The sequence below is a fragment of the Dromiciops gliroides genome, chromosome 6, assembly GCF_019393635.1.
Source record: "Dromiciops gliroides isolate mDroGli1 chromosome 6, mDroGli1.pri, whole genome shotgun sequence".
NCBI lineage: Eukaryota > Metazoa > Chordata > Mammalia > Microbiotheria > Microbiotheriidae > Dromiciops > Dromiciops gliroides.
This window is the reverse complement of record NC_057866.1, coordinates 127,165,552-127,191,250: the sequence shown is the minus strand read 5'-3', so window position 1 is coordinate 127,191,250 and position 25,699 is coordinate 127,165,552. Positions and strand designations below refer to the sequence as shown.

Sequence of the window (25,699 nt, the reverse complement as noted above, 5' to 3'; positions counted from 1 at the left end):
AGTACAATTTGATTGCTGTACTGTTACAACATGAATATACTGTTACTCTCTTTGTCCAAATTATCCCATGTATATGTCTTTCTTCAGAGAATGAAAATTCCTTTGAGAGCAAGGAATGGTTTTTTTCTTTGGCCTCTGTAGCCCTGCACCTAGCCATGTCCAGCACAGAGCAGGTGCTTAATAAATGCTTAGTTATTTTTTTGAGAAATTGGCTAAGATTTAAAAACAGAACACGGTAAAGCAAATGCTAACTTTTTAAGCCAATAGATCAAAATAAAAATCATACAACCAGAAATATTGCAAAAATATCAACTCACTGACAAATATGTTAATATTTTACATAATCATACATGTATAACCCATATCTGATTGCTTGCCACCTTGGGGAGGGGGAGGGGAAAAAACTGGAGCTCAAAAGTATAAATAAAAATGTTTATTACATTAAAAAAAGAAAGAAAATAGCAAGTCACACAATTGCACTTCTCTTCAATTCTCTTATTTGGGTCAGTAGGGGAAAACTCAGTGGGAATTAACTTGACACCCACTTTAAGTAACCTGGAAAACACTGGGAATTATAGACATAAGAGATTTTAACGGACTATAACTAAAACAGGAGATGAAGCCATAGCTTTTATCATTTCTAACATATTTTTGCTTTAACCTTATAAATTTAGGGTATTTTAAAAGTCTGGTAGTAATTTGAGAGCTAGCTGTGATAACAACATTTTACCTCCTATCTCAGGATATGAATGACATGTCTCTGACAACATGGCTATTACTAGACATTGAAAAACAGATCATAAAAATATTTTCCAGACTGTATTACAATATTTCTCTACTTATAAAGGAATATAAATACTAACGATAAACACACACTCTACCAGACCATGAACAAAAAACAAAATAAGAAATTTTATTAGTACTTCTCTAAGATTAGTTTAGAATCATCTTTTCTCTCGCCTGATCTCTAATGATTTTAGAAGCTAAATTAGAATCTTTTTGTTAACTACTTTGAAAATTGGACTGCATTCTTCTTACAAATTGCATTCTCTGATTTTTTTATCACGCCTGCTTCAAGGAAACCCATGTGTTTAACATGCTTCCTCGTAGTTTAGATGCCCATACCAAATGGTTATTTAATCCAAATATCTGGGGCCGCAAATTGAGGCCTGCTCCCTCAGGTGAAAGTATAGTTGAACAGCCAAGACCTGTAGGGACAGGAAAAAAGTCAGGGAATTGAGCTGTAACACAATACATATCTTTTTAGGAAACTACTTTTTCACTATATAGAATTTTAGCATAGATCTCCCTGTTAGCCATGTTATTAAACAGAAATAAAATATGGCCGTGTGGTGTTCTTTTTAAGATCAGATATATATTTTAAAAAATATTTAAGATGAATAAATAGGACTTTGGACCACTAAGGACTACTGCTATTTTGATAAATCACTTTAGTTAGCTATAGTACTAAAAGTTGGAATCCCTGTGCTCAATGAGAACCGCTCAAATTTAGAGTCTGATTCTTAATACAATACCTCTGCCATTCAAACTCCAAAGAGATGTACCCATCATTTGGTCCAGCGGTCAGGAATATTCTAAGAAAGGGACTGCCATTCAGAAACTGATTGGATTAGATGACCTTATGTTCCTTCTAAATCTGAGATTCTGTGGACCTCCCACATTATGCAGAACTATGCTTAACAACTGTTAAGAACCCTTCCTGGGTTGGGAGAATTTAAGATCTCAGGAATAAATGAGATCTTTATATGGTGCGCTTGCAAAACCAACTATATATAATGTGTTCACACACATAAACTAATTTTCCACAGACTCTTAGTTGATTCTAGAGTATAGTTTTGTTAACAAATTTTGTCAACAAATGTCTTTTAGTTAGTATAAACACAATACCTTATTTTAAAAGAATCTTATGGGGGCAGCTAGGTCGTGCAGTGGATAAAAGCACTGACCCTGGGATTCAGGAGGACCTGAGTTCAAGTCCAGCCTCAGACATTTGATACTTCTCTAGCTGTGTGACCCTGAGCAAGTCACTTAACCCTCACTGCCCCGCAAAATAAAAAAGGAAAAAAAAAGAATCTTATAGAACAAATGAATATTTGCCGTCCTTAATGTGATTTTTAAAAGACAAGGGTGGGGGGAAGAGGGGGAAGAAGAGAGAACCTGCCTTTATTAAAAGTCACTATTATAGAAAAATGTTTTCATGTATAAGTATTGCAGTATTCTTCTTACCACTAGGCATTCGAAGTGAGGACCATACATCCTGAGCTCCCCAGTCAGGTGTAAGGGAGGACAGTTGACTACTGGAGTATGCAGTGTTACCAGACATTACTGGTCCCAGAACCATTGCTTCTGGCCTGCCACTGCCACAAATACAGTAGGAACACCATCTCCTGGAATAAACAAGAGCTCCTGATTACAGACTGAAAAACTACAGAAAAAACCAAGCCACTCCAAAGTAACAAAGACTTAACATTGAGTTTTCACTATAGACATAGAGCAAATCTGGGCTACCTTTAATATTATGGGAAGTATGGCATTTAAAAAGGTCAAGAGATATAACAAGTGGGTAATTAGTCATTTTATTAATAATATCAGCATTTTAATACAAGAGGTCCAGTGGCATTCTCATATGCCAAAGACCCTCATGGCACCAGGCTCAAGGCTTATGTGGCCTTGGAAGAGGGGTGTTCCTGCCATGAAAACTTTATAATTAATAAATGAATATTACAACGAAGGGTTGGACCTTTCTAATAAACTTTAGGTCATTTACTTCTAAATTACTCCCTCATTCAAAGAATTTATTCCCACCCAAACCATGAGGTTGGGTGGGATCTGACCAAAAAAGAAGAGTTAATTCAAACTCATTATCAATCAGTAATGTCCTTCAAAAGATTAAACTTCTGATATTTTTCTGTAGATATTCATTCTCTGGTAAATCCTTAACTTCCTTTGTTTCCTACAACAATTGGCCACAAGGAACACTTTTCCGGCACATTTTCCAGAAGAAATCATTGCTGACTTAAGAGCATTTGGTCATGTCACACAGGTTTCCACCTGGCAGGACACAATTAAGATAATGTAAAAGTAACCCCAAAGGAGATATGTTATTAGTTCATATAAGTTTATTATCCCACCCCTCTTTACTTTCTATATTTTCTTACTTGGAAATACTGGAATCCAGACTATCTTGTTATTTTTTACAAGGGGGTAAAATGTTAAAGGGGGGTAAAAGAGGAAAAAGTTTAAAACCCAAAGACCCATACCTTAATGCATCTTCGTACATACAATTTAGATTAAGATCATGATATAGGACCAAGGATGGCTACCTTCTACTTAATTCATAAATCAATTTTATCCCTGCCACACCCCCTTATGTGCTTTCCTTTCTGAATTCCTTTTTCACTCATTCTTTAATTTATTCTCCATAGAAGAAAGAACACCCTTAAATTTAAGAATATCCATAAAGTCTCACTAAAATTTCCCCTACTTGGGGCAGCTAGGTGGTGCAGTGGGATAGAGCACTGCCCTGGATTCAGGAGTACCTGAGTTCAAATCCGGCCTCATACACTTAACACACACTTACTAGCTGTGTGACCCTGGGCACGTCACTTAACCCCAGTTTGCCTCACTTAAAAGAAAAAAAAAATTTCCCCATAACCCTTTTCCCTCACTGCAACCAAACAGAAAAAAAACTTTATTATTGGTGGAAAAACATAATTGTTGTGTCAAGAGTGATGAATGATGTTTGTTTAGCTAGTAAGTTATTTGAAGTTTACCTTCATACTCTGCTTTAATCTTTAGCGTTTCATCTGTCCTTTATGGGCAGAGGTCACTCGAAGCTCACAGGGAATTCGATAGTTTCCACAAGCCTTCTTAAATTTTTTCATCAATGACCAAGGTCAGAAGTTGAGCCCATCATTACCACAACTCTGCATGGATTTTCCACTTATGACAGCAACTAAAGAGAAGAATACAGATGTGAGAGCATAACCACAATGCAAGCTGACAAGTATTAATAAAACGATCTGATCGTTAAATAGAATAAGGCATACAAAATGTCTAATTATTTTTTCACTTTTGTCAGTCCATTTTTAAGATTAAGATGTAGCAAATGTCAAGAAAGCTATCTAAAATAAATTTATTCAAAAAAAGCAATTTCCATGGTAAATCTCAGGATCATTAGAAATCCAAACCAACAGAGAATGAAAACTGTAACAATGAACATCAATACTTTTGAGATCTTGAGCCAAAAGCAAAACTATGTTTGGTGTCCTGTACTTCCTAAGGAATGGAAGTATACCAAGATGTTGGAACATATACCAACAACAAATGAATACTGTTCTTATTGTGGCAAATAAAATAATTGAGAGACAAAATTCTGGGCACATTATAATCAACTTTATCAATCATGACAAGGAAAAGATTGAAAAAAAAAAACTCCCTAACCTCGACATCCAAAGAGACTGAGACTGCATGGCTACTCCTTTAGGTCTTTAGATTGGATTTGCCTTCTGTACAAGAGCTGGCTCATTAGAGAGCAATCAAATCTAACTGGCTAAAGTAACAGGAGGCTGATTATTAAGGACTAAGTGTCTCTTGTGTATGGAAAACATTTCTACATAAGGTCAAAGACCTCTTCCATCCCACCTTCCCATGATCCCTCCCCAGCTGGAGAGGCCTTCCTATCTAGACAAACAGATCTGTTTCCATCCAAAGTAGAACACAGTGAGCTTCCCCAACCTAGATTCCTTGTAAGCTTGGGATGGGTCTGAAGATGAGATTCAATGCAAAACCAGTGGATCTCTAAAAGTCAGAACTTTGGAAGAAGGGGGGAAGCTCTGAATCTTCCCGAGATAACTGTTATTAATAATAATTTCTCACATTATAGAAAGAATATGGGGATGGTGACAGATTGCCTATATAAAAAGCAGGTCAACCTTTAGACCAAGCTTCTGAAAATTCTTGACAAGAGAATTTATAGGTCTAAAAAAAAATAAATTCAAGAGAAACTTCTAGAAAGAAAACATGAAAGCATTACTTGTGACCTATTCTATAAAAGGATTACCTCCACTCTTTCTGCAACCCATTCAAAGTTTTTCTTCACCATCTGGAGGCCTTCAGGTGTCACTTCCTTAAGGTCCCGGTATGACTAAAAGTATAAACCCAGAAAGTTTAGAATCATTTTTTCAGTGAGAAGCTTCCCAAACTTTCCACAAAGCACAACCACAACTACTTGGCAGGAGATTTACTGTTTTTATTTGAGCTTCAAAATTTCCATCCATAGTTTTGTCAAGAAATAACAGTAACTAGGCTCATGAAAGGGGAAGAGAGGAAAGAGGACTGTCATAAGCATTCACTAATGTATTAATTTACTTATTTTTTCAGATTAAACTTAAAACCATTATCTACTAAGAAATCGCAACCAAATTATACTTCTGGTTGTATTAGTTTTTCCATTTCTACCTTATGTACCTACTAATCCAATCTAAAAAAAAAAAAGATAAAATTCAAAACACCACCTGTTTGTCTTTCTGTTGAGTTCTATCACCAGATGGCCAGAGCCTCCAGGAATCATTATCAATAACATCAGCAAGAACAATTTCTTTTGTAGTCACATCAACACCAAATTCAATCTATAGGAAAAAGAGAAGAGAGAGAAACCACCTGGACTGCTAAAGATATTCTTATTACTTTCAAATTTATTTAAAAAAACTCTCCATTTGTTTTGTACCTTCATGTCAACCTTGGTCAGTTCTGAGGTAACCAGATTTTTTTCCAGTATTTCATAAATAGCCTGTGTGGAATGACTCATGATATCTACTTCAGGTCTGACCTATGTTAAGTCCAGCAAAACACCATTTTGCAGCAATAAGCTGTTCTTCAGACCACTGTGGATCATTGTTGGCATCATCCTGTGAATAAAGAAAAAATTTGTGAAGGATTTAAATGAGAATTTTTCTGAAATGCGAATAAAAGCTGATGTAAGACCTAATTCTTTAACGTTTTCATTGACTAAATTTTAAAAATATATGAAAATTAAATAATATAGTAACAATTTATTTTCCCTTTTGCTGGAATAAATTTTTGTTAAAGTCCAAGCTTACATTTTTTTCACTTTAGGTTTTACTATTTAATGCTGCTTTCAGTAGAAATTTAGAAACAAACCACTTAGGTTTGAAACATGAGTAGCCAGGGGCAGCTAGATAGTGCAGTAGATAGAGCACTGGCCCTGGATTCAGGAGTACCTGAGTTCAAATCCGACCTTAGACACTTAACACTTACTAGATGTGTGACCCTGGCAAGCCGCTTAACTCCAATTACCTCACTAAAAAAAAAAAGAAAAGAAAAGAAACACTAATATCTATTAGTTCCCCATATGAAATAAATTATATAATATCTGGCTTAGACAGTAACTTGTTTGTTTGTTTTTTTTAGTGAGGCAAATGGGTTAAGTGACTTGCCCAGGGTCACACAGCTAGTGTGTAAGTGTCTGAGGGCCGGGTTGAACTCAGGTACTTCCTGACTCCAGGGCCGGTGCTCTATCCACTGGTGGCCACCTAGCTGCCCAGACAGTAACTTTATTCATCAATATGCTCCCCTCAACCTCATATTCCTGTTGAAAGTACCACTATCTTTTCTTTCTTTTCTTTTTTTGGCGAGGCAAATGGGTTTAAGTGACTTGCCGAGGGTCACAAAGCTATAAGTGGTTTAAGGGGTCTGAGACTGGATTTTGAACTTAGGTCCTCCTGACTCCAGGGCCAGTGCTCCTTCTTCCACTCTGTCACCTAGATGCCCCTACCACCATCTTTTCATTCCACCAGTCAGTCAACAAGCATTTTAAAGCATTTATTATGTGCCAGGCACTAAGTATAGGAATAAAACATTAAAAAGTGAAATAAATCTATGCCCTCATAGGAGCTCACAGCCTAACAGGGAGAAACAACATGCAAACCATGCATAAAGAAATTAGGAATAGGATAAACTGGAAATTATCACCAGAGGAAAAGCGCTAGAATTAAGGGGGATTCAGAAAGTTTCCTATAGAAGGGTGGGATTTTGATTGGGACTTGAAGTCAGGGAAGCCACAAGGCCAGGATTATAGAGGGTGAGCATTCTGTGAATGTGAGACAGCCAGTGAAAATGTATGGAGTTCAGAGATGTATGTCTTGCTCAAAGAACAAGGGAGGCCCAGTGCCACGAGATTACAAAACACAAGATGGGCTATGAGGTTTAAGAAAACGAAAAGGAAGGCAGAGGGGCCCAGGGGAGGTTGTTATAAGGGCTTTGAATGTCAGAGGGATCTTGTATTTAATCCTGGACATGACAGGGAGACATTGAAGTTTATTTAATAGGTGGGTGACACGATAAGATCTGTGCTTATAAAGATCAATATGATTAATGGGTAGAGGAGGGACTGGACCTAGGGGAGACCTGATGAAGGGAGACCAAGCAGCAGTTTACTTCAACAGTTCAGGCATCAGGAGATGAGACCTTGTATTGGGTTAATGGGCAATTATCAGGAGAAAAGGGGGCACGTGAAAGGTGTTCCGAAGGTAAAACTGAAAGATTTGGTAACAGACTGGATATGGGAGTGAGAAAGTAAGGAGTCTGATTTATAAGGTAATGCTTTACATAATCATATATGGATAACATCTGATTGCTTACCATCACAGGGAGGGGGAAGGAGGGACAGAATTTAGAACTCAAAACTTTAAATAAATAAAAATGTTTATTATCAAGAGAGTAAGGAGTCAAGACTAATACCTATGGTGGGTGGGAGGGCGAAAGTACCCTTGAAAGTAATAGGGAGCTTGAAGGGAGGGTTGGGGGGGAAGAAAATGTGTTTATACTTTTGGAGGTGTTGCCTATGAGACAATGCCTATGGGGAATTGTCTATAGGCCATTAGACAGTTGTAGATGTAGATCTGAGAGTCATTGCATAGAGGTGATCATTTAATTCATAGAGCTAATGAGGTCACCAAATGAAACATTATAGAGGGAGAAAAGGGGCCACAACAGAGTTCTGGAGTCACTTAATCTCTAGAGGGTCACCCAGGTTCAAAACCTTGGAATCATTCTTGACTCTTCATTCTCCCTCACCACCCGTATCCAAACACTTGCCAAGTCTTGCTGATTCTACCTCCACAGCATCTTTTCCATGTGTTTATTTTTCTCCACTTACCTATAGTTGCCATCCTGGAACACCTTTCACCTAAACTATTATAATAGGCTCTTAGTTGACTTCCTGGTTCTAGTTTATCTCCTCACCCCTCACCAATCCATCCTCCACAGAACTGCCTGCAAGCTTTCCCCAAAGCACAAGAATGACTGTGCTACTCCTCTACTCAAAAAGTTTTCATTGATTCCCCATTGCAAATAAAATACCATACAAAATCCTTGGCATGACATTAAAAGCAATTCCAAGGATAGCTTTAGCCCACCTTTTCGGACTTTTCCCTGTTCTTCCCCTTCTGCACATGTACTGCACACTACATTCAAAAAGGACCATCAGCCATTCCCTGAACTCAGCGTTTCCCCTCTGGCTTGTCTGGCTATGCACAAGCTGCTGCTCCTGTCTGCACCAACCTAATGTCTTCTCAAATCCTCTGCTTGCTTCCTTCAAGGTTTAGCTTAGGTGCAACCTTAAATTAAGTCTTTCTTGATTCTTCTAGTTTCTAGTGTTCCCCAACTTTAAAAAAAAACAAGTATAGAATTGACTTTTCCTTCACGATAAGCTTGTTTTTAATAGTATCTCAGAAAATGGACATTGTATGATAATGATATTTTGTGTGTGTGTGAGGCAATTGGGGTTAAGTTACTTGCCCAGGGTCACACAGCTAGTAAGTGTCAAGTATCTGAGGCTGAATTTGAGCTCAGGTCCTCCTGAATCCAGGGCTGGTGCTTTATCCACTGCACCACCTAGCTGCCCCTGATATTGATATTTTAAATTTCATGGAAATATCAAGTCTATCATAGAGATTAAAATAAAAAGGAAAAGTTTTTTTCCCCAAGAAATCACTGATTCCTAGGATATCAATATAATGCTTTTTGTTCATAACAGGTAATGGGAAAGCAGACAATTTCCTTTCTTTCTTTTGGCGACAACCAAATATTCTGACCAATGATAGATTATTTTAAATTAAATGTTTCCTTTCTGTCATTACTATCCAAATCATGTTTATTTAAAACTTATAAAAAAATCTCATAACCAATATTTATAGTACAAGGTGTTCTGACCACCTCTAAAGAAAAGTGATTTAAAATTCCCCTCAAAGCAAATTAGAGTTTACTAAAATACTCTTTTGATACTGACAAATAAGATAATAATTACCTTGAAAAACAATTCTACTTTAGGTGGGTTGAACCTGAATCCTTCTTTGACACCAGGATTTCTTTTGAGAAAAGAACCAGTTGCAATTCTTCTACAAACCCATTCAATTGGAATCATTTCACACCGAGGTGCAATGAAAGCTGTCTCACCACATTTTTTGGTGAAAGCAGTTTTGATACCTACAAATGAAGAAGTAAATAAAGTTTCAGAATTTCTAGTTAACATTAATCTAAAGAATAGTTGTTTAAAACCCAAAACTACAATTGTCCTTATTAAAACTCCACAACTAATCTCCAGCACTGTTTCATTAAATATTTTGGCTTTTTTGTTTTTTTGGCAGGGCAATGGGGATTAAGTGACTTGCCTATGGTCACACAGCTAGTAAGTGTCAAGTGTCTGAGGCTGGATTTGAACTCAGGTACTCCTGAATCCAGGGCCAGTGCTTTATATCCACTGTGCCACCTAGCTGCCCCTTGTTTTTGTAAAAATTTTAATGACTTCTTTATAATTGTTCCTTCCCAATAAATCCTCCAGCCCTGAAAAGAACCCTTCCCTTATAATAAAGCAAAAAGGTGAAGCCTAATGGATATAGCTACTACCATGTCTGGCAGTCTATACCCAGGATACTACAATTGTAGTTTTATGTCTTCTCTAAGAAGGAAGAAGTGTGCCATCAAGACTTCTGGAATCAAGATTCTACTAATAATAAATAAAACAAATGAGAAAAATAGTGAGTGACTGAAGGAGTGTGTGATTCTTATCTTTTAAATAAGGCAGCCTGCTTTAGTGAGACAGACTTGTTTCAGGCGGGAAGACTTGAGCTCATCATGTCCAGACTCTGACAAACAATGGCTGTGTGGTTCTGGGGTGAGTTTGCTTAAATTTGTCAAAAAACTTCAGGAAACTTTGTAAGATTTTTAGTTGCTGAGCAGGTGCCAAACCCCAAACTGGCAATAAGTAGTTTCCTCAATCAGGAGTTGAAATCACTGATTACCTTTGTATATTTACAGTCAATTTCAGATATGCACACTCCAACTTGGCTACCCAAAATTGAGCCCTCTAGAAAAATTTGACTTTTAAAGAACTTTATTTATAATTTACTGGAAAACCACTTAAGTGCCTAACAATGAGAATGGTTAAATATAGTACATTAATATAATAAATACTACAATGCAATTAAGATCATCAAGTGTGAAAAATAGAAACAATGCTAGGAAAAGTTTTACAGGAGGGAAATGATTAATTCAAGTCTGAATAATGTAAAATTCAATTAATGCACTATGTATGATGGCATTTGCCTATCACTACATGTGGATGGTGATGTACTGCTGTATACCTATTAACAGTAGCTGTATTATGTTATAAAAAACACAGGTGAAATGAAAAAGGCAACCGCACTGGCTCCTTGTAGTGTGCAAATGACAAGCACTAGAAGGATGGCAGTAAAGAAGTGGAGATTCTTGCAAGATGTAAGGGACTGAAGTTTGGCATTCAGAAACCCACTACAGGTGTGGAAAAAAGCAGATACTGTTCAGGATTTGCTCTAGAGGAAATTTAGGGGGCAGAGCCATAGTCAGTAAACATTAAGCACCTACTATGTACAGTAGTATTGTAACTAAGTGTTGGGGATACAGAGAAAGGCCAGCAGACAGTTCCCTGCCCTCAAGGTGTCATAATCTAATGGGGAAGAAAAACAGAGAAGCTTAAAACCTGGGATAGGGGAGAAGGCTACCCAGGCATGGGGGCAGGATATGTCCTATAGTCAGGGAGGGAGGAGATCTTAGGAATTGGTTTTTACAATTGATTTCATCTTGGAGAATGAAGGGCTCCTGAATTCCCAGAGACCCCCCTTACATTGTGGATGATCAGGGAGGAGCTCTCTGTTGCTTGTCCATCTTTCTCAAAGGGCACCTCAGGGGTGATATCATAACTTGCAGCTAATTGGATTTAAGTGATGAAGGGCTATTCAAGGTCACCAACCTCAGTCTCTCCTTCAGAGCCATCGGGGTCCAGTGGCAAGATAAACATCAGGATGATTGGAGATGGCCTCAGATAGTTAAGGCAATTGGGGTTAAGTGACTTGCCCAGGGTCATACAGCTAGTAAGTGTCTGAGGTGAGATTTGAACTCAGGTATTTCCAACTTCAGGGCCAGAAGCCCTATCCACTGAGCAACCTAGCTGTCCCAAAGAATTCTCTAGTGAGGGAAGGGAGAGGTCCCAGGAGCAAGGGTGCTGAGTTTCAGATTGATTTCATCTTGCAGAATGATGAAAAATGACTTAATTAGAAGTACTAAATTTCTAAGTGAGCTATTTGTTTTGAAAACAATCTATCATCAAATACTTGTAATGATCTTATTTCCCCTTGTTTGACAAGATTACTAGGCTGGTGTGTGGTAAACCCACTGTAATGCTATTTAGTCTTCTACAAATTCTTACAAGCTATCCTCATGGAAAGAGGCAGACATGCAGGTCATTATGTGGATTCAGAATCAGTTGAATGACTAGATCTTATTAATTCACTGACCTCAGCTGAGACTGTGCTAGCAAGTGGAGTGCACCCAATCAACAGTACTTTGGTTAATGACTTTGATGACTACCTGGAAGAATAGGCATGTTAAATGAGGTCTAGGACTAAGCACTGAGGATATATACACAAAAAGCAAGGCCATTCTGATTCTGACCTTCCATTCTAATAGGGGAAACAACACATAGGAGTGGATTTAGAAAGTCACAGAGTTGCTGAGAGGAGCCACAGAATAAGGACTGATCCACATGTCCTTTTCTAGGAGTAGTCACAGGCTCCTTGACATTAAGGAGTGTTTCAGTTTTCGAATTTATATACTTAGGGCCAGGCATATGACTGATGGCACAGGTCAGATTTGCAGAGGACAGTTTTGAGGGAGATGCTTGCATTCAAAAATCTCTAATAGGTGAGCATTCACCTTTTACTTGCCTGTAAGCAGGCAAATGTCATCCCACTTCCCAAACATTTCCTAAAATGCCTCTTTCTCACTCTGGTCTTCCCTCTTTAGAATGTAAACAGTACTTAGCACAGTGCTAGATACAACTAATAAGCACTTGATAAATGCTTTATCATTCATTCATCTTGACAGACTAGAAGTATGGGCCAACCTAAATGTTTGTCAAGTCCTATATATGGATCCAAATACTCAATTTCCCAAATAAAAAGTGAGCGGGAGTGGATGGATAGTAGATGAAATGAAAAGTTATGAGTAAAAACCCGGGAACCGATGATCATGAGACTACTGATAATCATTAAAGATTCAATAACAGGACTAGTTCACAAGCCCCAGGGTGCTCGAGGGCTCTGCACCTAGTCTACAATCATCCATCTATCTTGTTACATGTAGCAGGAAGTATGTAGCATTTAGATGATGGATCTGTAATCAACTTTAACATCAAGACAAGCCTGTAATACTCAATAAGGAAGACTCAAATGTAGCCCCAGGCTGGATGTAAACCTGGTGTAAATAACAAACAAAACCCAACTGAAATTTAATCAACTTATTTGAGAATATGTCACAAAAGAGAGGGTGGTGGTCTGTTTAAAGTCTAGAAAAAGGAGAGCCAAAAAGTTACTCAGTTTTGTTTGGGAAAAGGATGCTCTGTATTGTCTCTGTAAAGGTGAAATAAAGGAATCAAGGAGAAGATATTTCCAGCCAACTCACTCTACTGGAAAGAATATTGACTAATATCGGTGGATCCAGTGATTTCCCCTGATGTGGGTTAATGCATATCTCTACACTTCATTTTATGTAATTTTTTGCCATGTCCTTCCATAAATCTTTTAGAGAAGAGTTATCTAATTTACTGAGATGCTTCGTCAGATTCTCTGAACATTTCACGGGTACTAGTAAAATACTCAAGCTGTCTATATTTATTTTACTCTCATTTCATGAATAGAACCACTTCCTTTTTGAATCATCCATTTCCCACAAAACAGGTTTCCTTCACTTCCTGTGCATAAGTTATTGTTGATAGTGTGTTGTAGGCCTACGAATTCCCACAATACCATCTCTCTACTGCTCTCTGGGTCAGCTATAATTTTTATTATTAGGAGATGACCCTACATTGATGCTTGATTTGCAAATAGATAGCATCACCAGAAGGTGGGATGTAAAATAAAAAAGAAGTTTACCATACAACTTCCCAAACGCAATCTAAACCCATTTTTTCTTTCTATTCAATTTAGTTCCAGTCTATTGTCCATCTGTAGAACAAAAACTGGATGAGACCAAAAATACACAGAAAGGGGGCAGCTAGGTGTTGTAGTGTATGATAAAGCATTGGCCCTGGATTCAGGAGGATCTGAGTTCAAATCCTGCCCCAGACACTTGACACTTATCAGAGTGTGGAGAGCTGGGCAAGTCACTTAACCCTCATTGCCCCATGGAAGAAAGAAAGAATAAAAAAATTTAAAAATTCACAGAAAAATTCTGTTCTGGAGCTGAATATTCTGAAACACTGGAGACTAAATTTTTCAAGAAATCTTAAGATGATTCACAATGACTGGGGAAAAAATAGTTTAAAAAAGATACCCAAAAGTCATAAGCAACCATTACATATTCAGCTAGGTGACTCAGGGTGTTGGCCTCAGACACTTCTGGGCGGTGTAACACCTGGGCAAATAAAAGAAATTATTATTAAATAACCAAGTATTGGGGAGATCCAGAATTAGTTCTCTGAATTGCAGGGCACTTGATGAGATGAAATCTTGGAATTGTTACCTCTACCTAATTAGAGAACCTTACAAAGAAGCAAGGTGAATTCCCATCTTGGTACTCCACTCAGCTAGGCTACGCATAGTGGGGGGCCAGCTTTTGTCTAGATTGCCATAGATAATCTATCTTTATGAAAGACAAAGAGATTATCTCTTAGTCAAGACTAAGTGAAGAGAGTCCTCCAACCTCTCATTAGAATAAACCCACCTGAGTGTCCCAGGATCTAATTGAGGAGGGCCCCTCAGAACACCCACTCTTCCAAGGGCATATAAGCATTGATGGGATCCTTGAGGGTTTTTTTTGCATTCCAGAGTGCCACCGACCCCTTTTATTAATCATTGCTGGCACGAGTAATCACCCAGAAACAATGTCTCTTGAACTTTTTATCCATCACAGCAAGTCACTTAATTGTTTGCTTCAGTTTCCTCCACTGTAAAATGCCAGTGTAATAATAGCACCTCCCTCCCAGGGTTGCTCTGAAGATAAAATCACATAGTAAGTACTATATTAGTTATTGTTATTATTATTTCTATCTTTCATGTTTAAACATGAGTAGTTATGGAAAACAACTCTACATAGCTAGAGTTGTGAGAGATTACAGATAAAAAAACAAAACTTTCAGATTAAGGAATTGTCAAAAAAAAGTGTTTCAGTTTGTTTTCAGATACCATCGGTTCTTTCTCTGTAGGTTACTGCAATTTTCCCAAGTCCTTTAGAGTTATATTGGATCATTGCCTTGCTGAAAATAACCACGTGATGCCCAGCAGATCATCCCCCACTATTGCTGTTATTTTGTATACAGCACATTTCTCTCTGCTTCAGTTCTGTGTGTCTTTCCAGGTTTTTCTGATAGCATCCTGTTCATTATAACTTTTATATAGTACCTTTAAACTTGACAAAGAATTTTCTTCACAATAGCCCAACAGAGTAGGTACCATACGTTTTTGACATTCTAGTCAATCATCATAACTATTTTCCCTCCAATGATACTCTATTTTCTATCATATTTGCCCTATTCCTCCTCAAGTGTTTTGCTAGTCGACTGCCCCCTCCCCCGCTCTAGCCTCCCTTCATTTAACCTACCTTCCTTATCCTCTTCCCCCCTACACTTTCCTGTAGGGTTAAATAGATTACTCCTCCCAGTTGGGTGTGTGTGTTATTCCCTCCTTGAGCCCACTATGACGTTAAGGTCTTTGAGCTAATTCTGTTTTCTAAATTTTTCTTCCTCCCTCAACTTTCCCTATGAAAATCAAGCAATTCAATATATGGCATACATGTCTGTTACCCAGAACATCTATCTTGAAGACATTCTTTTTTTTGGGTAGTGGGCAATAGGGGTTAAGTGACTTGCCCAGGGTCACACAGTAGCAAGTGTTAAGTGTTTGAGGCCGGATTTGACTCAGGTACTCCTGAATCCAGGGGCCAGTGCTCCATCCACTGCACCATCTAGCTGCCCCGAAGGACATTCTTGATGAGAATGGAACAGATCTGATTTCACAAATATTTTTTCCATACTTCACTCTTATCCTTTAGTAACATAACGGACTGATAGGTTTATAGACTATAACCAGTCACTTTGGGGGATGGAAGAGGGAAGAGACTGGTCTTAGATGGTCTGCAACCCAATGAAGAGATACTTTGTGCTAAATCTAGTACCACCTTACTATTTTTCCTAAGAAAGTCTTTGTCCTTAAATTTCAAACTGAGAAGGGTGGCAAAAGCTTTTTAGACTAAAGAAATATTACTTCTTATGGCATTACTTGAAGGTTTTTGGAGTGAACATGTGGGGGCTCTGAGAGGTTACTACCTTTCCTCTGCCATCTTCAGAAATATTACTTGTTAATATTTCTAGAGATACTGAAAAGGTTTAGTATGTTTTAAAAATGTTTCCACAATATAAGCTGAAAGATAATAAAGTTAATATCAAGTAAGATATAAAACAGGATGTATAAGCTCAATATCAATGTTCACTATTGGTGTGGAAAATGTCTTGAAGTAAGTCCAAATGGAAGCAGAAGTTCCTAGAGGTGGTGAAGTCATTCAGTTGTGTACAATGCTGGTGTAGATTGCATCAAGCAAAGGAATACTAGAGGGCCTCCTCAATTAGATTCTGGAGCACTCAAGAGATTAGCCTAATTATCCACAGTGGAAAAAGCAAATGAAGAAATACATTAGAGGAAAAAAATATGGAAAAAAGGACATTTACCTGCTTCCTGTAACAACTCGAAAATACAGCTGGTAATTTTGTTTGAGATTGCAGCTTTTCCTTCCAGGTGATTTTTTCTAGCTGCATTGCCTGCTGTAATCTGGTCTTTAGACTGCAAGAGGACTTTTCCAGGACTATCCAACAATTCATAGACTTCTTTTGTTTTACCCTCATAGAGCTTCTTACCAAGTACTGGGGAAATAAAACAGAAACATCTAAGAATATTTAAAAACACTAAGTAGGAAAAAGTTTCCTAATCCTTGGTGATCTGATACACATGAATGTCTTAACACACAAGATGTGCAAACATTACTATTACAGAGAATTTAAAAAATATTTAAGATACAAAGAACAAAAGCATTTTAATTAATTTTCAGTAGCTAATGTAGATTAAGAAATTTATTTCGATACTTTAAAGTATATACAGGCATTTTGATACAGGTATTCTCTCTATTAAGGCTTATCAGAATTCCTCTGTGCCTCGGCAGATGGCATCATTATTTTTGGGTGGTTTCCCTCTCCTTGGAGGTCTTTCCCCGCCAATCTTATTTTTTTTTGACAAGGCAATTGGGGAAAGTGACTTGCCCATGGTTACATAGCTAGTGTCAAGTGTCTGAGACTGGATTTGAACTCAGGTCCTCCTGATTCCAGAGTCAGTACTCTATCCACTGAGCCACCTAGCCGCCCCACCCCCCAATCTTAATATTTTATTTTTTCCCCAGTTGCATGGAAACAGTTTTCAACATTCATTTTTAAAAGAGAAAACCTCTCACCAAAAAAGCCAGTATTCTTAAGAGACAAGCCTTCCCATATTCAGATTGGTTTGCATATTACAGAGAACTGGTTGCTTTTTGGGCCAATATTTAAAGCCTTTCAGGGGTGGTAGGATCCGACAGGCTTTGTTCTTTATGTAGATTATGTTGTTGCTTTGCAACCACAGAAAAGAAATTCCTACTTTATAATTGACTTGTGTTTTGGTTAAAGCTGAATTACTGGACTAGAACAAATTTTCAATAATTCAACTGCAGAGATAGCTCAAGAAGGTAATGATTACAAGAATGTGGTCTGGCGAACAACCAAAAATTCAATTTAATACAGTTACTTGGAAGAGACCAGAATTGGTATGAAACTGGCAGAAATGCTATGGAAGGAATGATTTACATATCAACAATGTACCAGAATTAGTCATTTTGTGATTAATTTTAAAAACTAAATTAATTCCCCATTTGTCAGGAAAACTAGTTCCACATAACTTGAACTGAGTGTTAACTTCTCAGTCTATGATTTCTCATCACATGATCCATAGCAGCAGTCACTTGTTAGCATCGTACTGGGACCCAAAATAAATGAAATGATTTGTTCATGGGCATTGTTGCTAATAAGTAGTTGAGGCAGATGGTGAACTCTAAATCTAGCACTTGACAGAACATCACTGAGCAACCAATGAGTATTTTGGTCCACTTGTGGAAGTTATATTTCTTACTGGAAACATTTAACTTGATGTTTTGCTATTAATAATTATTCATATTAACATAGTGCTTACTATGTTACTGTAGCAAAGCGCTTTCCTGAGAACAATTCTATTAAGTAGATAGCACAGGTTTGACTGTTTCCATTTTATATGTGGGAGAAACTCAGGCTCTGAAAGTCCAAAGTCACAGACCTACTGTCTCAGGACTTAACCAAGGTCTCCTTTTCAGAGGGGGTATTTGATCTTGGATAATTTTATTCGAGGCTTTAGACTTATGCAATTGAGAATTAATCTTCAGGCAACATGAAGGCTGCTACACCGAAGGTTGCAAACAGATCAAAGTACCAAGCTGAATTAACCACATCACTCCTTTTTCTTCTTTTGAGGGTAATGGATTAAGGGATGCCAAGTTAGGTTCAGGGAGAAAAGTGTAAGAGGGCTAAGAAAACAAAGATTAGATTCTTTAATCTATATCTTTCTTCTTATCTCCACCCTATCTTCTTTCTCCAGCTTTACTGCCATTCTTTTAAGATAACATAAAAATTCCACTTTTCCCAGGATATAGCAGGTAATCTTAAACTGAGATTTAAAAAAATACTCGATTATATTTTCCTTTGTAAGTCCGCGCATTTTATTTTACGCATTTAAAAATATCATTCTGAAAAGGAGCCCACAGGCTTCTTCAGCCCCCCCTACCTAGTCTTAAGAACCTGAGCAGTAGACTATGAAGCTGCTTTCCCTTCTCCAAACTCGTAGTAAAGTATATTATTTAGTTTCAAGGTGTTTTCTGTGCTTGTATTTCTTCCCACCGTGTGTCCCTTGCCTGTTGAAATGAATTTACACTTGTTGCATATATACGCGTATAAAGGGCTCAAAAAAACCTTAAAGTACTATATGTAAACTATTGGTTAAAATTTTATTCTCTTCAGTTATCGAGAATGTGATGTTACCTCTGGGAACTGAGTAATTTTTCCATGATAAATTTACTTTTGCCACCCCTTCCAGAATTCATAAATCAACTACACTGAGGAGGGTCATCTTTCTTCATTTACAATTACAGCAGGTGTCTCTAGGTACTATTTTTTGGGGTGACCAGATTCCAGTGATACCCCCCAAAAAAGACCAGTCAAGTAACATTTGAATTCCTTTAGCGGTCTTTCTTAATGAGCGGAATCCCAGTTTTCGGATATTAGGCTGATGGGACACAAACCAGAATGGAACCAGAGAACTGACACGAGCAATCTTGGGCTTCTCAGAAAATGGCACGGTTATAAGTAACGGGAAAAACTTTTGGTTGGCTTTTATTATCTTTAATGCGATCAAAAGTTAGCCGAGTTTTCCGTTATTCCGTGTCCCGTCTCCCCCCCCCCCCCAATTGTCTTTCCACGTCCACCACGGGCGCTTGGTCCCAGTCCACGCCGGACGTAGTTTGCTGGCCTCGGTCGCGGACACGTTGCCTCAGCCTTCAGCTCGCGCGCTCCCTTGGCGCAGGGCCCGGTATGCCCGAGCGTCCCCAAAGCACTGGGTCACACTGCTCTCTCCACGGCGGGGCTGGGCGTAGGGAACTAAATTTTTGGTGGCTGAGCAGGTTGAGAGGCCCGCCGGCCCGGTTTTCCCGGGTCTCTGGGCCCGACCACGTGTTTGCCGCCAGCCCTTTCCCATACCAATCCCCCCAGCAATGAGATACCCTTGAGCTCCTCTAGTCGCGTACAGGATGCCTCTCGCCTCTCCCCCCACATCTTCCCCCCCCCCCCCCCCACGGCGGGCCCCGGGGACGCACGCGACCCTGGCGGGGGGTCACTCACCTCCTGTGGCCGCCATTTCTCTGGCTGCTGCGGTGGCTAACCGGACAGCAGGAACCTGGGGAGAATAGAGGAGGTTAGGGATAAAAAGCTGGTTGGCTGGCCCGAGGGGCGGGTTTAGGGGCAGCGGAAGCTCCTCCCCTGCCCCCACGCGCTCGCTCTCCCGCCAACCCGGACGAGATAGCTCGGGCGAGAAAGAGACCCTCCCCGCTCCGCCCCGGACAGATTAAGGAGACTGAAGGATAGGCCGGGCTTCCCGCCGCGCAGGCGCATTGGCGAGAATCTGAGCCTCGGCCCCCAGGCGCCCACTCCCTTCCTCCCTGTGGTCCGTCCCCACGTAGTGTCGCTTTTCCGGAAAAGAAGATTGGCAAGCCCCTCCTCTAGAGCCGCACGCGCGCACCCTCCCACTCCGCGAGCCCTGAGGTCCTAGGAAGTTCTAGTATGGGCTTGTGCGCGTAGGGGCTGAAAGAGTAGAGGGCGGGGGCGTGCGCTGCAGCCTTTAGGCGAAAGTTAATCAGCAGCTATGCTCGCTGCTGGGCCACATGAAAGGGCGGCGCGGTCTCTTGGGAGAGGAGTCGGGCTTGCCCCTCCCCCGCGTCCTTGGCTCCTCCCTCCTGCCCGTGTGATCCTTCTCCCGCTTGTCTAGTGAAACAGCCGCCTCGGGCTCGGGTGGAGTTGGCGCGAGAGGGACCGGCTGGAGCTCGGGTGGGAGGGGGCCCGGGGGAGCCACGCGCCGCGGGCGAGCGAGAGCCACGTGCCACCGCAGCAGCGAAGGAAGCCCAGGAAGCGAGGGAAGCGCCCGAAGGCGAAGGAAGCGCGCCTGGCGGGAGGAGGGGCAGCGGGTTCACGCGGGGCCGCGGCCCCTTCCACGTCCACGTGCTTTTTGGCGGTGCTATGGATCTGGCTGAGAGCGGTATCTTCGAGGAGTGCGGTGTGTTTGGCTGCATTGCCTCGGGAGAGTGGCCCACGGAACTGGATGTGCCCCATGTGATCACCTTGGGGCTCGTGGGACTTCAGCACCGGTAAGCACCCACGCGGAGCGGGAGGGGACCCATCTTGGACCGGGAAAACGTTCACGAGGCTGCAGACCGGGATGGGGGTGCAACGGCTGAAACTGTCCACTCCTTCCCCAGGCGGGGTTCTTTGCCCCCCAACCCCCCACCCCGGGGGCTTCTTGGCGCTCCACTTCAGGGGAGCAAAATGGGAGGGGAGAGGGACTCCGCGCCCGGAGCTGGGACGACCGTGGACCACCACGTGCTCGAGTAGACTAGCACCGAGGGGTGTGGGGTAGGAGGAGGTGGCTTGAGCGCGGACATCAGCGCCGCGCTCCGCTCGGGGCAGTGGGGGAGACCTAGGGACTGCAAGTTCTTCCTCTCCTCTGTGGATCCAAATTTGCACCCAGGGCTTCTCACAACCCCAGGGCACAGGTTACCTAATCTCCAAGCCACTGAAACTGCTCTCTTGGGATTCGGAAGCACCCCGGTACCTTGGCACCCTGAAGTGCGCACTGGGGTTCCAGGCGGCGGAAACTTTGGACACCAACATTCACGGGAACATAGTTGCGGCATTAGAGAATTAGAGACTTGAAAAGAAATGTGATGAGAAACCTAACACCTAACTCTAAATAGACAGAAGACTAGTTTTACGGGCGATTGATCAAATTGAGAATAAGTGCTTGAGTTTAAATGTTAGATCTTGATTAGATGCTTAGAATTAACTGGAAACATTAGTTTATATACGCCCATATGAGGAATATACATAGACACGTATATACGCATACATATATTTAAAAACAATTGAGAAGAGACCATAGTTACAGTGGAACGTTTCCTATCTCCTCCTGGCTTAAAGTGCCAGCCAAAATCCCACCTTCAGTGATAATGCTAGTGCCTTCCCTATTGATTATCTGCAATCGAACGTGTTTATCTCTTGTCTTCCTCTTGGTTGTTTGCGTGTTGTCTTCCCCATTAGTCTGAGCTCCCAGAGAGAGTCAGGGACTTTTAGTCTTTGTAGCTTCAGCACTTAGCACTGTGCTCACTGTCCTTGTTAGTCGGCAAACTTGGGTTTGAATCTTGACTAAGGCATTTAATTTTTCTGCACAAGTGTCTTAGACTGAGGTTCAGTTTATCTTTTGTATAAAATGGAGGTCATATTTGTACTATTTAAGCCTACAGACTTAGGAACAAATTGCTTTGCTACATTGGTTGTTTTTACATGTCTCACTACCATATTTATCTTTAATAGTTTGTTAATACAGATTTTCCTTTTGAGTTAGAAGAAATGAGCCATTGATTATCATTAAAAAGTATGACATTTTCTTTAAGGCAACATGGCATTGATAGCTCACTTGCAAAGATAGATATCTTTGGCATTACTTGTACAAATGAACTTAAAACAGGTTAGTCATTTGTGTCTGTTTCTTCCCTTATGTGCCAGCAGTTTTTTGGACTAGAGGTACTTGAAAAAGATCCATCTTTTCTGTTCTTTGCTGCTGAGTGAACAACAAATTTATCTGTGTGTACCCCTCTCTCCTTCAGAAAGGCACATACATGGTTTAATAGACTCAGTATGAATCTTTGACTAATCCTTGAATTGGTTCTGACCGAGATCAACTATCTTTTACTTTAGTGGCAATCAGAAAACTTGACCTTACGTCTTGACAGTAAAGTAAGTTTTGTATGTAAGTATTGAATAATACTGTCTGCCACCAGGCCTGCCACCTACAGGAAAACCAAAACATATTAAGGATCCCTTTCTTGAGTTTTTGTGTTCTGAGTGTAGGACTGTGACTTGACCTTGACTTTCTAATTTTGCTGGTAAATTTTAGTTTTGTGGCTAAAATTGGATAAGATTCTTCTTCCTCCTCCCAAAATGGTTATTTCAGAAGGGAAGGGATTTAGTTAAAAGCTTTATTTTACTCTTCACTTTCCCCAAGTTGATATTAATTGGCAATGTTGGGAGGGGAAACCTATTCAGTCCTATTGTCATAATTACAAAATGGATCTATGGTATCCCTTTTAGGTAAGTGCTCTATGATTACTGCTTATGTTTGGTTTACAACAGCACTTTAGGGAGACTTTGGGTAGTTAACAAGAACATTGTATGAAAAGACAAAAACTTTGCTTTTGAACCTCATGTTTTACAAGTGGGTAAACAAAGGTGAAATCTGCTCCCCACTCTCCCTTTCTTTAACAAACCCTTCTTCCCCCCACTTCATTACTGGATCTATAAATGGGCTGAGCAGTTAGTAAAACTTTACTCTTTTAAGAATAAATATGTACACACGAATTGTTTAATTACTTGTATGTCTGTTCCTTGGGAAAACTTGGTCAGAGGGGGTTTGATAGCTCCAGTTTATATTACAAAGCCTTATATTGAACCATTGGCTTTTATATTGAAAAGATCTTGCCAAATGAAGAATTAGATGCAAAACTAACAGAAAATAAAAATGATTCCATTACATGCTAGCCTAGAACAAGATGATTCTGGATTTTTAAAAGTTGGAACCCATCAGGCCCAGAGTACAAACAAATGAATTAATGGGAATAAATTGCTTCTTTTTGAATTCCCATGTGAAAATAGGGAATCATTAACTTGCTAAGCCTATGTTAACCTGACCTAGCCAAGGGTATTTAGAGGAGTGGTGTGCTCTCTTTTAGAGAACTGATTCTGATTGGACTAGAGATTTAACTCCCTCATTTCTGGTAAGGTATATTCAGAAACCCAGACCTCTTTTTATCACACCATTCACTTTACCAGTGAGACACAAATATATGAACAAGGGCTAGAGACAGTTGGATTTTTGTCTTTCTATAAAGTTGGACAAGTCTTGTTGAATTGTTCTGAAGGTTCTTTTCATTTCATTATCTATGGTATAAAAGAGGGTTGACTGCTTATTTTCTTCATAAAATGTGGGAACTGAAAGGGCAGAATTACCAAAGCTTTTATAATATAGTTGGTTCTGTTTTGCATCTCTTAGTTGGGGCATGTTCTAGAAAGCTGAGCTCAGGATCTCTGTCCCTGAATTTGAAACCTCACCATTCAGGGAGAACTCCAGAATTTCTAATAGTAATAAAGAAACTTCATATAAAAGCAAATTGAGTTTGCTGTTGGTTACTTAATCCATGGTAGGACCATTTATTGGCATTTATTTTTAGCAGACATTCTGTCCACTTGCAGATTTGTTGGGTAGTTTGGCTTCTTGTCAAAAGAAGCTTTAGACTAATATTTTACAATATAAAAGAGGTGTCCTTTTCCCTGAGAGTGTTTTATTTTTTAAATAGTGCTATAGAACGTCTCCTTATATAATGGTGTGCAAAGGGATTTGTGAACAAAATAGATTTTCCACCCCCCCACCCCTTGTGAGTTTTTTGCCAAACATATCAGACCAAATATTTCAGAATAAAATACTGCCTTATTTTATGGAGGCTTAACTATCTAAGATATTTAGGAATGCCACCTCCTACATGAAGCCCTGTTAGTGTCTCCTTCCCTAAATTACCTTGAATTTATTTATTTTGTTTTTACTTATGTATGTGTATGTAATCTTTCCTGATAGAATTCAAGCTCCTTTTTTAGGGCAGGGACTTTTTGAGTTTTGTCTTTATGTCCCTAGCTTGTGGTAAAAAGCTTTGCAAATAGGTACTTACTAAATGCTTCCTCATTCATTCTATAAAATGAATCATCAGATTTCACAGATTTATTTCATAAAAGATGGTTTTAGATTCTATAACTAAGTTAGTGGATTTATTATTTACTGAAGTTTAGAATCTTTATCCCTTGGGCAAGAGGGAATTCTGTTGTTCAGGACATAAAGCAGTTCCCAGCTGTTTGCAGCCACCATGGATCCTCAGGTTAGGGAACCACAGTTTGGAAACAACTGCACTGGTATTAATTTGATTACCATAAGCAACTCTATATATATTATAGTATATATAGTATATTAGGCCCTGAACCCCCCAAATCATTTTTAAATTGAGCAGCAAATTGTAAATTATGCAATTGACTATTATAGAATCTCAGTTGGAAGGAAACTTAGTCTATCTATACCCATATGTATACCCATACAGGAATCTCATCTATAGCATCTCCACAAGTACCATCCAGCCTGTCCTTGAAGACTTCCGTTGTGGAGAAATCTACCTCTAGAGAAATCCCTTTTCCTTGCAGATAGTATTAGAACTACTTCCTTTAAGCCTAAATCTGCCTCTGCAGTTTTTGCTTATCACTCATAGTTCTGCCCTCTGTGACCAAATGAACAAGTCTAATCCTTCTACATATTAGACCCTAAATGCTTGGAAGACACTTGTGATTTATCTTAAGTTTTTTCTTCTCTAAGCTAAACATCTCCTGTTCCTTCAACAGATCTCTAGATGACATGGTCTCTAGTCCTCCTTACTGTCCTCATCGCTTTCATCTGCACATGATGCAGATGCAGCTTGTGCATATTCCTGATTACAGAAGTGGTTTGATAGACCCAAAATAGACTTTCCTCATTTTATAAATGATATGCTTATGTACAATGTAAAATCTTGAAAATTTAGCAGCTTACCTGACTGGCAGACTGTGGCAGGTCGATATGCTTTGTTTCCTGTATGCAGAGATTGTCTGTAGAATCTTTTTGTTCTCTTGCACTTTGGTGGAACTGATGCAGAATGATGTCAGAAGCACTCCTTTTTAGAGGCAGAGGGACCAGTTCTAGAGGCAGAACATAGCATATTTACCACAAGGGTATATAAGATCTAGAATCAAAAAATGTTTGCATTCTAGTCTGGAAGTGTCAAATTCAGGGCTACCGGAAGCCTGCAAAACGTAGTGTTGCCAAATCAGATTAAAATATAATTGGGAGGGTTAGCTAGGTGGCGCAGTGGGTCTGTCCATCAGGCCTGGATTCAGGAGGTCCTGAGTTCAAATGTGACTTCAGACACTTGACACTAGCTGTGTGACTCTGGGCAAGTCACTTAACCCTTATTGCCCCGATAAAAAGAAAACATAATTGGGAGATGTTTAACAAAATAAAGTATAATACAACATAGATAATGTTAATTGTGGTTTTCTGAGTCAATAAATGTTTCTATTTGAGTTTGACATCCTTAATCTAGTCCAAAGCTTCTTTTTTTTTTTTAAGTG

General features: G+C 39.6%; 2 protein-coding genes across 4 annotated transcripts in view; one reads left to right on the top strand and one right to left on the bottom strand.

Annotated features, from left to right (window-relative positions):
* Positions 1–418: 418 nt before the first annotated feature.
* PAICS (phosphoribosylaminoimidazole carboxylase and phosphoribosylaminoimidazolesuccinocarboxamide synthase) overlaps positions 419–25,699 on the bottom strand; it is a 47,825-nt gene continuing 22,544 nt past the window's right edge. Inside the window, 15 exon segments of the mRNA XM_043970723.1 lie at positions 419–1,064; positions 1,066–1,208; positions 2,248–2,356; positions 2,359–2,408; positions 3,795–3,830; positions 3,833–3,905; positions 3,908–3,976; positions 5,084–5,167; positions 5,538–5,651; positions 5,750–5,842; positions 5,844–5,930; positions 9,350–9,528; positions 16,298–16,489; positions 19,574–19,628; positions 25,122–25,267. Coding sequence (XP_043826658.1) covers positions 1,035–1,064; positions 1,066–1,208; positions 2,248–2,356; positions 2,359–2,408; positions 3,795–3,830; positions 3,833–3,905; positions 3,908–3,976; positions 5,084–5,167; positions 5,538–5,651; positions 5,750–5,842; positions 5,844–5,930; positions 9,350–9,528; positions 16,298–16,489; positions 19,574–19,628; positions 25,122–25,267 — 1,460 coding nt within the window. The 3' untranslated portion in view covers positions 419–1,034.
* The window catches only part of PPAT (phosphoribosyl pyrophosphate amidotransferase), a 50,208-nt gene continuing 44,107 nt past the window's right edge, over positions 19,599–25,699 (top strand). For all 3 annotated transcript variants that reach the window (XM_043970722.1, XM_043970721.1, XM_043970720.1), the window contains exon 1: positions 19,599–20,592. In XM_043970722.1, coding sequence (XP_043826657.1) covers positions 20,465–20,592 — 128 coding nt within the window. In that variant the 5' untranslated portion in view covers positions 19,599–20,464. The remainder of the gene's footprint in view (positions 20,593–25,699) is intronic.